This window comes from Cricetulus griseus, chromosome 7 (assembly GCF_003668045.3).
Source record: "Cricetulus griseus strain 17A/GY chromosome 7, alternate assembly CriGri-PICRH-1.0, whole genome shotgun sequence".
NCBI lineage: Eukaryota > Metazoa > Chordata > Mammalia > Rodentia > Cricetidae > Cricetulus > Cricetulus griseus.
The window spans coordinates 32,876,307-32,891,187 of NC_048600.1; the positions used below are offsets into that span (position 1 = coordinate 32,876,307).

The 14,881-nt window shown below is 40.0% G+C and overlaps 1 protein-coding gene across 2 annotated transcripts; it reads right to left on the reverse strand.

Annotated features, from left to right (window-relative positions):
- Positions 1–1,243: 1,243 nt before the first annotated feature.
- On the reverse strand, positions 1,244–14,801 carry Acp1 (acid phosphatase 1). Of its 2 annotated transcripts, none has more exons than XM_027424743.2 (6): positions 14,648–14,801; positions 9,633–9,706; positions 9,282–9,395; positions 3,843–3,904; positions 2,316–2,421; positions 1,244–2,181 (listed from the first exon to the last, which is right to left on the reverse strand). In XM_027424743.2, the coding sequence occupies exons 1-6, from the start codon at positions 14,688–14,690 to the stop codon at positions 2,104–2,106; spliced, it is 477 nt and encodes a 158-aa protein (XP_027280544.1). In that variant the 5' UTR covers positions 14,691–14,801; the 3' UTR covers positions 1,244–2,103. The 2 variants fall into 2 exon arrangements, with proteins under 2 accessions (XP_027280544.1, XP_027280545.1); XM_027424744.2 differs by lacking the exon at positions 9,282–9,395 and adding an exon at positions 9,434–9,547.
- Positions 14,802–14,881: the final 80 nt, after the last annotated feature.

Consider the following 14,881-nt stretch of genomic DNA (forward strand, 5'->3'; position numbering starts at 1 on the left):
AACAGTCTTCAGAGTGACTCTTCTATAACATCATTGCTCAATACACACACACACACACACACACACACACACACACGTGGCATACATATATATGTACAGGTGTCACTAAGTATGTTTTTTTTTTTGGTTTTTCAAGACAGGGTTTCCTCTGTGTAGCTTTGAAGCCTATCCTGGCACTCGCTCTAGAGACCAGGCTGGCCTCAAACTCACAGAGATCCAACTGCCTCTGCCTCTGCCTCTGCCCTCTGAGTGCTGGGATTAAAGGCATGCACCACCAACGCCCGTTGTCACTAAGTATTAAATGACACAAATTCCAGATTTCTTGATCTCATTTAGTCATCTATACTCCAAATAAGTTTACACTATTTCCTACATGATTGTAAGAGTATGCCAAACTAAGAACACCAAGAACAGTTCCAAATTTTAACTTTTTTTTTTTTTAAGTAATTGGATTGAACTTAAAGTTTCTGTGTTCATGAGCTCTTACGAACACATGGTAATGTTTGGAACAGCCACAGAACAAAGTAGCCACCAGAAGCCCACATTCCAGGGATTTGCATCTAAGGTACACATGTAAAAATTCAAGAAAATAGGACTTTATAATGTGAAAGGGCAATCGGAGATCTTGAAGCAACTACCAAACTAGGGTGAGAGCTTCTGACTTACTGTGGTTGACTACTTATCCTTTGCCTTCCTAGATTTTAACTTTGTGAAAACTGTGACCAAAACTCCACAGGAGCCAGAAAGTTAATTGGTGAAGTGTCTGTCTTTGTCAGGACATCATGGCCTTTCTGTGAGGAGAGGATGTTGGGGTAGTTGCTTTCCTCTAGAGAGTCATCTGTTTCACCTTCCTCTGAGAGTGGGCTCCAGTCAAGCAGGTAACTGCATATTCCCAGGTCTCTGTGCTTCTTTCAAACATTTCCTAACTAGAAGTTCTTCAGGACTGGAGGTCACCAGTTGTGACCAGTTAAGTCAGGCTAAGACAGACAGTTATCACCTACTCAGCTAGGAAACTGGACCAGCTACATGAAGAAGGCCCATAGATAAGGATAGTTCCCAGAGTCTCTCTTAATTAAGCATACATCACCGTATGTCACAGCAATGTGCTTCTATTTTTCATCACTTTGCTTTCTAATATTGAGAATAAGTACACAAACTTAACATCAGGCCAGATAAAGGGCACATGGAGGCAATGTTTTACATACTTTTTTTTTTCATTTGTCAGTAAGAAAGCAGGCAGACACCAGATTTCAATTTCAGTTATATTTGTTAACGTCCCAGTTTAACTCCAACTCTTTTCTGACATATGAATCTGAGGTCACCTTCTGAAAATGCACTTAAATTACATATGCTTGCCTGTAACTTTAAAATGTTGATGAAAGAACACTATAAACATTCCACTATTTAAGCACATCTTTTCTCTTTTTTTTTAAAGAGGTAAAGTGGCTCAAACAGGAACAAAGCTCAAAAACACTAGACAAAAACCAAGAGTGAAAAATGCTAATGTGATCAATCTGTTGCTCCCATCTTCACTGTATGGCCCAGGATGGCCTGCTGGAATTGCAGGCCTGCATTATTATCACATCCAGCTTCCTCTCTTGCAAATATTTAAATGCCCTCAGTGTGTCTGAGTTTCAACTCTCCCAATGTCAAATGGAAGGCTGATATGGATGGAGTTATTGCCTTAAGAGTCTAGGACAGAGGTATAAGGCAAGCAAATGGCACCCCTGGGTGCTGGCCATGCACACACACTAGTCAGACCAGACCACCCAGGCTAGCTGGGGTCAGAGGCTGACCTGAACCTTGCAGGTCATTCTTACTTCATTGTGTTCTACTTTGTTCCATATTTGCTTGTTTCACTATTTTGTAATTAGGGCAAGGTGAGAGGTTCCAATTAGTCTAAGAATGCTTTGCCTCACCTCAAATTATCTTACTCAGATATTTTTATCTTTCTGAACATATGCCTAATTTCCACCTACAATTATTTTAAAGGTGGACAGTAAGTCAGCTGAAAAGACAGGTGGGGCATGGGGCTAAGGACTGCCACCACCCTTGGGCATGGCTCTGGTGAGTGAGTTGCTCAATGGTGGTGGGCAGGACCATCTATCGAGTCTTCTCCAGGAAGGCCTTGCAGCACCTGAGGCATTGCTGGTACACCACTTCGAAGTCAGAATCATTGCCCTAAAAGAACAAAAAAGAAAAACCAACAATGGTTTATAATGACAGTGTCCTCAGAAGACCCAGACCTGTCATTTAATACCACAGAATACATCCTGTCCACCTTAACAGTGGCCCCAAACCTGAAATGTACTTACATAATAGGGATCTTCAATAATGAGTTGTTTCTGTGGATCATAGCTCCCAAGTAGCTCAATTTTAGCTTTGCAGTTTTTAACTTGATTACTTTTTCTATTCAAATCTCTGTAAAATTGAAACATGAACTTAGATTTCTGATCTATGGTTTTAAGTTAAACAGGGACATCTGCTAGGGGTTTATGAAATATCCTATCAAAATACAACAGTGCAACCTGATTTGAAATGAAACAGAACACTCTGCAGACCTGTGGGACTCCTGCAGCTGTATCCACAGTGCAGGGATTCTGATACCCAAATGTGCATCTTTAAGTCACACAATTATTAGGTTTTCTTCTGATTTTGAATTGTATTTTGGGACACTAAAAATGATAACATTTTTTTAAAATGCCAGGAAAGAACTTAAAAAACAAAAATGTATGGATATCACACCCCAAGACAAAGAGACAGTACAGATGATGTTCAGGTCAAGCAAAGACAGAAGCAAGTAGGAGTGAGTGGGAGAACAGGTGAGTGAGGCCAGGAGCAAGTACGAGATAATATGTTCAGTGGGAAGCATGAAGGCCAAGGTAGCAGCAGCTATGATTTTAGGCCCCTCTAGACCCACTCATCTGCCCTGTGAACTTAGGGGAGTGACTTAAGTCCACTGTTCCTCATTTTCTTTCTTGGTAATAAAGTGAATTTACTAATGAGGGGTGTGGACCCGTAGACCACATCAGTATTACAGAGCAACCACTGCTCCTTAACACCTTAGCCCATCAGTGTTAATTAACCAAAAATGTAAACCCAGTAAAGTCTCCGTCTTGCCAGATTTACTCTAGAGTTCTGCACTTATAAAGAAATAAGATACGGGCTGGAGAGATGGCTCAAGAGGTTAAGAGCACAGGCTGCTCTTCCAGAGGTCCTGAGTTCAATTCCCAGCATCCACATGGTGGCTCACAACCATCTGTAATGAGATCTGGTGCCCTCTTTTGGCCTGCAGGCTGACATGCAGGCAGAAGACTGTATACATAATAAATAAATCTTTAAAAAAGAAAGAAAGAAAGAAAGAAAGAAAGAAAGAAAGAAAGAAAGAAAGAAGATACAAGATACTCCTCATCTGTTACAGCAGTTAACTGAATTAATGCAAATCCATGCATCACTTGTACACCTAAAGCCCCAAACCAGCTGTCTCCATGTCCATTCATTGCTCTCTTTTGGAAACCACATTTCTGTAAACAGATCTGAGTCAACCACACTTCATGTTCCAATAGTTCTGTTATGCTGAATAATTCTATAAATTATAATCAACCTTACATTAAAAACTGTAAGACAATAGAAAGTCATTTTGTACAACACCTTGCTGGGGCTATGACTCAGTTGAGAAGAGGACAAAAATACTGTTTAAAATAGGATTATTGCATGAGGTGGCGCTCCCTTTTAATCCCAGCATTCAGAAGGCAGAGGTGGATGTGAGTTCCAGGACAGACAGGGCTACACAGAAAAACTGTGTCCCAAAAAAACAATTATATATATATATATATGATTACCTCAGATTGCTTTCATCCATACATAGTATATAATCGAATGTGACAAAGTCTTCTCTTGTAATCTGCATTTAAGAAGTCAAAACACAGTGATTATATACATACAAAACAGTAGTTGGGAAAAAAACATGTAATTACATGTTAACTCATTAACTAAATTACATGTTCAGTCATTAACTAAAATTTTAATAAGCAATTTGGAAAATTTTTAGTTAAAATATAATCATTGTAGTTCCAAAACTATACTGCAAAATAATTTTTAGAACGTTCTTTGAAATAATCAGAAAATACAAAAATGGACATTTTGTACAAGGTTCTTTGAAATAATTAGAAAATATAAAATTTGGACATAAAGTTTATTGTTAGTTTTGGACCCTCGGTAAGGAAATATAATTCTGTTGACACATGAATGACTTTCAGGCCATCACCTTCGCTGCTCTATTTGTCATTCCGCTGACTGTCTTAGGCCTTGGTAACACATAGATCTTCTAGTAGAACCATCCATCCATAAAGCAAGGCAGAGAGGAGACACAGGGCCTCAGAAAAGGGAGAATAACTGATTTTCAAAGGGTCCACCAGGGACAAGAAATCATGACTGCAAACCCATAACTTAACATGGGAAGGGTTTCCTCCAGTACATCATCAGATGTACTTTCTTCTGACACCGCACAGTTTAAGATGTGTAATAGTTGAAGAAATTTATCTTCTAGATTTTAACCACCCAGGAAGCATCTAGGTAAAAGGAGTAATGACTATAGCCAAATAATAATAAAAATGGTCACTTACTTGTTACTCAAATGGGAAATTTTAGCTTTCTGTATACACTTCTATTAACTTTTAGTATAGCATTTAAATAATCACAAAGGACTGTATTGTTTCAATATTCCCAAGATGCGTAACTTATTTCAAAGATACTAAAATACTATTATATAAAGTGTTATTTTTTTCAAGTTATGAGAAATATCTTAGCATTAATTTTGAATATAATTAATTTGTCCTTTAAAAGAGATAATGCTTGATGACTTACGGAGTCAAACCACACTAGATTTTTGGGTTTTAAGATAGCTGAGAAAGAAGAGCAGCTAGAACTTCATCTTGTGAAGAATGCACACACAGTAAAGCATTTTTTTTTTTGCATGTGAAAAATTAATCCCATTACCAAATATCATTAGAAAACTCACACAGAAACCAAGATTCTTCTTCAAGGTGATAAGCATGCTCCTAAGAATACCTGGTTCATTGCAGCAGTGTGGCAGGAATACAGCCACAAATAACAGATCACCTACAGTTAAACAAATCTGCATGGACCTTACCAGCTGAACCCAGTGAGCACTGACGTGACCCTACCCAGAGCCCTCCCAAGGGCCTTTTAACTCTCAAGTCATTACAGTCCAAGAGCTTTTTAACTCTCAAGGCATTCAAGTCCACATCCAAACAGCCCATTTTTAGGGGTTTTATCATTGTTAAAACTAAAACAAAATTATTTTTTTCTTAATTAGAAAATACAAATCCAGGACTAAAGAAATGGCTCAGTGGTGAAAAGCACTTGTTACTTTATAATTATAGAGGACCCAAGTTCAGTTCCCAGCATCCACATGGTGTCTCACAACTGTGCAATATAATTACAGTTTCAATAATTATGACACCCTCTTCTAGCCTCTGCAAGCACTACACAAATGCAGTACACATACTTTCAAGTGAAACACTCATACACATAAAGATAGATAGATAGATAGATAGATAGATAGATAGATAGACAGACAGACAGACAGACAGACAGACAGACAGATAGATAGACAGACAGATTTTAAAGCATTAAAAAACCAGAACTATGGGCTTTTTTCCTTAAGATTTGTTTTTATTTGTCTGTCTGCTCATATCTCTCTCTCTCTCTCTTTCTCTCTCTCTCTCTCTCTCTCTCTCTCTCTCTCTCTCTCTCTCTGTGTGTGTGTGTGTGTGTGTGTGTGTGTGTGTGCACACGTCTATATGAAGGCATGCACCTGTGCGCAGGTGCTAGTAGAAACCAGAAGGTGTCAGATCACCTGGAGCTAGAGTTATGATCTGCCCCTTGGGTACTGAGGAAGTACTCTTAACCACTGAAACATTGCTCTAGCCCACACTGTCAGGCAGATTTTCTTATCAGCCTCCGCACTGGGTTCTACTGGGTTATACCATCTAAGCTGAAGTTATGTGCAATTTAGGGATGCCTCCAAGGGACTTTGTGAATCACTGTGAATATCACTTACTGTTTGATACTAAACCACAACTGAGTAAGTATGCACAGACAACCATCAGGACTGTGATTTCAATGATGTCAAGTAACCAGGAGCTTCCTTGAGAGTAGAGACACGGGCAAAGGCCATGGTGGAAAAGCAGGGCCCCAACTGCCTGTTGTCAGTTTGATCAAGTCCTCTCCTAGCAGGGCAAAAAGCTCAATAGGCCAACGAGAAATTGTGTGGACTCAGTAAAGAAAAGACCAACATTCAATGCTCTGAGCTGCCCCTGCCAAAGGTGTGCTGCCCATGCCATACCTCAGACCCAGCAGGGTACAGAGTTAACAGAAGCCACCTCTCTGACCCAGACACTTACCTACCTGCATTCTGTCAAAAATGGTGGTAAAAATGTGGTCATGAAAAAGTACTATGATTGTTTACACACCACGTGCAAGGACACCACATAACAAAAAGGGGAGAAAACAGACTCACCAGGCCTAGTAATACAGGCCTGTAATTTCAGCTCCTTGTGAGGGGAAGCAGGAAGATCATGATCCAGACTAGCCCAGGCTACAGAATGAGACCATCAAAATAAAACTAAATAATGCTAAGGATATAGCTTTGTGGCAGATCATTTGCATACAAGCATGCACTAGGCCCTACCTAAGGCACTCCAATTCACAGTACTCCAAAACGGTAAAAAGAGAACAGGCTCAGAAATGACCCAAAAGATGCTAACAGACCTAATTTAAAATACTATCAGTATGTTCACTTGTGAATTCACAGCAGCTTTCCCTACTGCACAACATAGAGCCCATTAATGGTCTGGCAAGAATGGGAGAGAAACATATGAGACCTAGCCCCTAGCTGAGGAGATTATTTTTCTTAAGTGGTACAGCCAATGTTAAGTTACCCACTATCCAGTAAATAACCCCGTAACATAGGCATGCAAACAATCTCAGTGGGATGAACTCAGTGGGATGAACACACACACACACACACACACACACACACACACACACTAAAGTAGGAGGAAAATACATTGGGAAGAAGGAATCCAAGGGAGTGAGAAGGAAATAAAAGAGGAAAACAGAGAAGTGAATAGGAGCAAATGTATTATGCATACATATGAAATTGTCAAAGAACAAATTACAAAATATTATCAACAGTATGACGTTCAAAAAACTGTAAAAGTTTAAGTTTCACCAGAAAACTACAATTACAAAAAGATGACGTAAAACTTAAAACAGCTGTCAATAAAATAACAGATGTGAATAACTCCATAAATACGCTTATGGACTTTGTAAAGAGTAAAATGCTTAGAGCAGAAAATTGATTACCAGGAAATCTCATAACAAGAGCAGAGTGACAGAATTAAAGCAAGAGAATATAAAGATTTTATGTTCAATATATATAAAAGTTGTCTCTTTGGAAAATCTGGTAAAATAACAGTCTGTCATTTCCCAAAATTGATTTTAAAAAATCAAATCACAATTCAAAGAGCATACTTTGGTCTCTCACAGCAAAGCTGCTTAATTGTAGACCAAAAGAAAAATAAACAGCCAGAAAAAAGATGGGTAATTTCAAAGCAAAGGAACAGCAAAAACAATTGATCAGAACAACTTTTTCAAATTAGAGATACTGTCAACTTTTTATAAACTTCTAAAGATAAGAAAGCATCCCCAAAGTGTATCTGATGAGGAATAGGTACAGATGCTAGGTATAAACCCATTAGACTCCTGTGCTCATGCTCACTCCATTTGCAGTGACCCTATCCATAGAAGCCTCACAACAGAAGATGCCCACATGTCCAGCAGAGGTAGAGTAGGTAGAACAATGAAGCACTTAACACTGGCCAGGACAAACTGCTGTTACACTTAGCAGCAACATGGAGAAGATACTATAAATGTATGGACTCCATTTAGGTGCCAGGGAAAATGAATCAGGAGGATGGCCTTGAGTTTGAGTCTGGTTTGTGCTACAGAGTATGACCCTGACTCAACAAAAGAAAATGCAAATCATCCTATTCCTTTAAGGTTAAAAATCAGAATGAAACTTGGGGGTGACATCTGCATGAAAGGAAAGAGACAGCCAAGTAACCTCAGTGTCATATTCAGTCCAGGGACAAACTGGTAAAAGGAACACTTGAACAAGGGCAGTTCTCCACAACTTACCACACTAAGCTCACATCACAAGACATGACTACTGAGTTACAAAGAACTAGCATCCTAACAACATACCATCTATTAAACCTAGGTTGACAGACTAGTGAAATAAAACTTTACACAAAGTGTGGCAATTAGTAAGGAAAAATAATCTGCATACATAAGCAAAAAATGTGGTATTGACCTACAAAATTATCCTTTAAGTGTTTTGGAACTAAAAAAACAAAATCAATGGTTGAGAACGTTTTCTTAAAAACAAAGGGAAAAGAAAAAACAAAAAGATTCCATAGAAATACTACTTCTAAAGCTAATCATTAAAATTGCTCTAGAGGGAGCTTCTGGCTTTGCTTTTCAAGGCCTATGAATTTAAAACATTCTACCTGCTTTTGTTACAGAGTATGAAAAAAACCATGTCTTAACAGTTTTGACTGACCACTCATAGTCCACATTCCCCAGACAGTGGCAGATTGGCTAAGTTTGTAAAAGCCTGAAGTGATTCAAATGAACAAATGATATAAAATTTTTCATTTTCTGCCTAATGAGAACTGTACTAAAAAAGGGTCAATGAACTACTTAATTTAAATGAAGAATTCACAAAAATATAGCTGCCATCTTCTGATAATATGGACACAAAACTATCTTTATATGTAACTGAAATATTTGTTATTTCCATAGTTTTTAAGACAGACTAACAAGTGTTCATAACAAGACCAGAGTCCTCCTGTATTTTTATGGTACTTCAAAGTAGAAAAGGTATGTACAGTGTAACTTTGTTGTGCCAACAAACTGATAACATAAGCAGAAAGGATGTCTAACCAAAGTTCGTATGTGGTAATATAATGAAGACCACAACTCAGGTCTGGCTCATAGTCAAGATTGTCTCACTGTACTTTATGCCTTTTATTTGTACTTTAACAAGGTACCCAAGGTCATCTAAGCCTTTCAGAACTAAACAGGTAACAAGTTAGTTCACCCTAACCAAATACATCCGGTAATACATAGGGTGGTCAGTCTCTCAAGTTATGGGATTCTACGTAGCAGAAATTAAACAAGATCTTTTCTACCTGTCTTGCCTTATGGGCTGTGCTAATGCCATGATTTCTTAGGCAGCTGACAGCTCTTGGGTCTGGGGGCCGGCCCACGTTCCAGTCGGAAACAGCGCTGCTGTCAATGGCCCACTGTAACACAAAACATATGTCAAGTTCCAGTACGGTACCTGCCGTGCAATGTGACTCATGGGGATGCCATGTTTTCTCATGCAGTTCTGCCCACGATAGTCAGGGGGGTTCCCCACTTCATAGGTGGATGTAGCCGCACTGTCTATCCTCCACTGCAGGAGAGAAAAAGAATGTTCTGGCACCTTGCTGCCCAAACGTAGTCAGTCTAGACTCTTTATGATTCTGAATTATACTCACATTATCTGAAACATTTTCATCAGTTACCAATTTTCTGAAAACAGCTTCTGCAATGGGTGACCGGCAAATGTTACCTTTAAAAAAAAAAAAAAAAAAAAAAAAAAAAGAGGGAGAAGACATACATAGATTGTTAGTTATGGAAGAAAGATTGATGTCAACTCCTGACCTACAGAATGAGTGGATCACTCCCAAAATGGATGTCCAGCAGCTACATCCATTTAAAGTTGGTAAAATAGTGCAGAATCCCCTAGCAGAACAGCTGATCAAACAAGGTCATGGCCCATAGTTGAGGTAACTAGAGCTCAAGAAAACAAATAAACCCAAATCAATTTTCACTAGCAATGAAGCAAAATCAAGTCCTGAAATTAATGATGTGGGTGGCAATCAGCTCAGTTTAAAGTAAGTACAATAGAATAGGAATAAGTATTTTCAAATATACCAAGTATACCTTGCCTTTCGGGTTTGGTGATTCCTTAGAATCATGGAATTCTTGATTCCATGTAGAATTCAGGTAAGTGACATAGTTGCCACTCAAAAGAAGACACAGATTGGAGACAGACAGAAGAAGGGAAAACTCATTCTGGGGACCCCAAAAAAGAAGTCTTCTTGTCCTTGGGGACACCTAACCCTCTTGTCACTGACTGACAATATGTAAGAGTACTACTGCCAAGCCAGGAAGCTAACCATAGTATTGATATTCAGGGTGATTAGTTAAATGTGAGGGGATGATGACTCAGGACCTACCTGAGTCCCCTAACAACATAAACTATGAGGACTCCAGGTGTTAACAGATAGATACTCCATTACTCTAAGAAAGTACCAAGGAAATTGAAGATGAGCCAATCTGAACAAGAACCAAATTCCTTACTACACCAAGAAAGACCAAAGAAACCTTAGATCTGCAAGCAGATCAACAATGAGGCATGCTCATATACTGAGAAGACACAATATAATTATTAAAATGCTGATAAGCAAGTGCTACAATAGCACAAGACAGAGAAACATAAAGATACAATCCAGAAAGCTAAATAAGATGCCAGGAAACCTAGCCTTGAATTGATGTCCTCAGGATAAGCAGTCTAAATGGCATTAGACAGTGAAAGGACCTGACTGTAGGAACTGCAGGATGCAGGGGTACATCTGCATTAGTCCAGACACTAAGGGGCCTAGGACATGGAGCCCCAGTCCCATGCCAAGTCTGTACTTGGTGTAGCCAGTGAGAATAATCTGAAGGTTCTGGCAAGGTAGCTTACCAAACACATTTACTTTGTATGCCTACTACTTTTGAGCCAAGTACTATGGTAAGCCTGTAGTTAGAAAGCTGTTTAAGATACAACTTCTTCCTGCAAGGTGGGAAGCTCAGAAGAGCTCAGAGATACACTGTGAGATTACATGAAAAAGCCAATGGGAAACAGTCTAAGGTATGTGGGTATGACTCCTTTCCTCACCCACCCTTTAATCAGCCCAGACAACTCTAATAAGGCAGGTTTATAAAAGAAAAAATAGATTCAATTAGTTTTATTAGACATGGAAACCTTCCAATTGAAGAGCTAAAGAGTTTGAAAGAACTGTCCCACTTCCCATTTGTTAAAAAGTTAGCATATATAATTTTATGATTAAATCTGGTAAGAACGGATAGTTGTGACTGGACAAAGCACCTCTTCCTGATGAAACACATGCAGGGAGACTCCTCGTGAGGTTTGTCTGTATCTACTCTTTCTTCCTAGTGTAGGATCAACTATGGAACACAGGTCTTTAAGGAAGAAGGGGAAATAACTAGGTTTAAGGTTTCTTAAAGGAAACTACAGGAATTATAGATTCTATGTCCTATCTTAGAGGTAGTCTGCTTTGCTTCAGAGGGCAAGAGGCAGGAGGGTGGAATGTAAGAGAATTTGGTCCAGGGTCACAGCAAGACAACACAACATATTTGGGTGTATAGCATAAACCCAACATTATGAACAAAATTAAGCAAGCAAGAAAGAAACTGTGAGAGGTCAAAAATCTCCTGGCTTCTAATATACAATAGAACATTCTGACATGAGATGCAACAGATGCTCTGATCCCTGGACCAGTTCCTGCCATGATTATACATCCTTCCATATCTAAGTACTTGGCTTCTTCCCATATACTGTGACTTTTTTAAATAACAATAAATTGATTAACCATTAAAGCTAAGACAGGAAGTTATTTTGAATGTCCTCCATAATGCTAGTCCTGGCTGTGAAGGCTTTCCTTTCCACATTGTCATTTTTTATTTTTCTCTGTATATGTGTGGGTGCACAGGCAAGCATGCAGGTACATATAGAGGATGGGGGTAATGTTAGGTAGTGTTCCTCAGAAGTTTCCACTTTGTTTTTAGAGATAGATAGGGTTTCTTACTGGTTTACAGCAGCCTTAGTAGGAAAGGATAGGCTTGCTGGCCAAGAGGCTCAAGAACCCAACAGACTCTACCCACCCAGTACTGGGATTATATAAGTATGTTACCATGTACAGTTTTTGTTTTGTTTTTCTTTTATTTAAACATAGGATTTTTGAAAACCCAGGTCCCTCCAACTAATCAGGGCTAATCTCCCTAGCCCTGATTTTTCTCATAAAAATTGCCATCAGTACTGTTTCACCACCAAAAAAGGCTTTATGTGTATCACCAAACTTCCAGGCAATATTTTCTATAATCAGTAGTGATGTGAAAATTAGGACAACTGTCATTATTTTAGAACATTAGAAGTAACTGATGTGTAATATATCAACATTTACAGTTAAAATGTCTCCACCTTTGTATAATATATATATATATATATATATATATATATATATATATCATTAACTGTGAAGTAACAGTTTTGTTTTTCCACAATACAAACATTTGGGCCATTTCATCATTTTAGCATATTAACCCATACTTCCACCCCAGACAGCTGTATTTAAATTAAGATATGTAAGTGTAGATTAAAAGTACCCTATTTCTACAGAGATTCCAAGTCATGAAAACTACAAGATCAATAAAGGGAACTACTAATGCTAATAACTTGCTTCTGGCTTCCCAATTGATGTTATTAAAAGATACACAGTTGACATGTTGCCTAGCATATACAAATCCCATCAAAAATGCATAAATAAAAACATACACACATACATACATACATTCATACATACATACATACATACATACATACATACATGGAAAGTCAGTACACTGGCCATTAAGAAAAACACAGGGCCTCAGATTTTACCTTTCACAAGTTCTGGAATTATGACCTTGGTTCTCTTACCAACCACAACGGCTAGAGCTGAAATAACACCTGCCTTTGTCCGATCTTGACCAGCTTAAAAGAGCAAAAATCTCCTCTCACAGTCTTGATAAAACAAGCTCTTTTAACCAGTAGCCCCACCACAGACAAACTCCTGATGCTTCTGTACAGGTACACTTCACCTGAAGAGTCTGATGAAGGGCTCTGAAGGAATAAAACTTTTGCATTTCAAACACAACAGCTTTTGCTATACTCCAAATGGGCTCTGGGTATAATGCATCTGTACCACTCTCAAATTTTCCTGGACTAGCAATTTACCAGCTGACTAGCACACATATGACTAAGAAAGATACCCCTGCTTCTCCCAGGGCCTCCTGTAGCCTAATCTCCCAACTGCAGATGGAACAAACTATACCCCTCCCCACTTCTGCTCTGATCCTCCCACTGGCTTATCTCACCCAGAGGAAACCCAAGTCCTCACATCGCCTCCCATGATCTGCACTCCAAACAGGGGCCCAGAAATGACAACTCATGGCTTACCACATTCACATGAGGTTCAGAAGGTTGACAAAATTTTTAGTTTTAAAACATTTTTTAAATGCAAATGCCGAAAATCTTGTGATATGTGAAAATTCTATCAAGTCCCAATGCTGGTATCTATGAACAAGTTCTACTTACCATAACCAAGTTTGGTTCCTTATGGGTCACCTATGTCTACACTACTGTTCACCACACAAAGTTAAAGAATTCACTCCAGCTGTTTACAGAGTTTGCAGATGCCTGACCTAAAGTATCCACTGTACATAAGGACCTAATCTCTCCCCATGTATTCAGAATAAAGAAGTTTGGTACCCACGGGCAAAGAAATCTCGGCTGAGAAAGGCTGCCTGGACTCCAAACCAAGGTACCAAGACTTCCCTGGTTACAACTCTCACCTGAACACCACACGATCTGTCCTCTGGGCCAGCATGGACAGGCCTCCTGCCCGAGTCCTGACTACAAACTACACTGTTTCCCACTGTTTCTGCTTTTACTGAACACCTCGCACCAACTGCATGAGGCCACTGGCATTCCTTCACTGATAATGAAAGTGACGTGGGGATTAGCAGAAGAGAGTACATCACTGGGTGCATGTTCTTGGGGATAAAGTGTGTCCTGCTTTCTACCCCCCCCCCTTTCTGTGTTTGCAGTCCACATGGAGTGGTCTCTGTCTCATGCTCTGCCCACCTGATGTCCGTGATGCTCTGCCTCACCACAAGCCCAGAATCAACCATCATTCAAGAAAGGCCCGAAACCTGTGAAACTGAGGCAAAACAAATCTATTCTCCCTTAAGTTGTTTTGGTGTTTTAGATATTTCATCACAGAGACAAGGAAAGTAACTTACACAGTAGATGATGGGAGACACAGACTTGAGGGAGGAGCAAGTGAAAGGGGCCACATCCCCCTCTGTGGGATGTGGGAGAGATGGGAGTAAAACAAAGATTTGTGGAGGAAGGGCAAGTTGGGAGGGTGGCATGGGATTGGGAAGAGCAGGAAGGAGAGCAGGAGCATAATCTGAGGCAAAACCGCACCGATCTCAGGTTCAGAGGAGCACCATAAGATGGGGGATGGTTATGAAAACGCCAGGCAAACGAGTGTTCAGGCGCGGGCCCAGCCCAAGCCTCCTGTCCCTTCTTCCCTCCGCCCCGTGCTCTTGTTGAGAAGCTGAACACAGGAAGCACTTCAGGGTCCCAAAAACAAAAGATATTAAGTCGGAGCGCCCTTACCGAGACACACGAACAACACCGAATTGGACCCAGCTTCCGCCATGTTTCGGTACAGCCGCTGGCGCCCAGAGACGGCGTAAGGACGTGGCGCATGCGCACCGCAAGCGCTCCGCTTGTAAACCTGCGCAGCCCCGTCCGCGCCCTACGCTTGCTCGCCGCCAGAGGCCGGGCCAGAAGTCTCCTGGAGGGCTGAGCTCGGCTGTGGGGCGGGGCTGGTGGGCGGGGCCTGGGGTC

Bases quoted from the DNA above. Each gene is read 5' to 3' on its own strand.
- Acp1 (XM_027424743.2), bottom strand. From the start codon at position 14,690: ATGGCGGAAGCTGGGTCCAATTCGGTGTTGTTCGTGTGTCTCG. The intron at 9,707-14,647 runs GTAAGGGCGCTC...TTTTTTTTAAAG, and splicing joins GGTGTTGTTCGTGTGTCTCG to GTAACATTTGCCGGTCACCC. The intron at 2,182-2,315 runs GTAAGTACATTT...TTGTTCTTTTAG, and splicing joins TTATTGAAGATCCCTATTAT to GGCAATGATTCTGACTTCGA.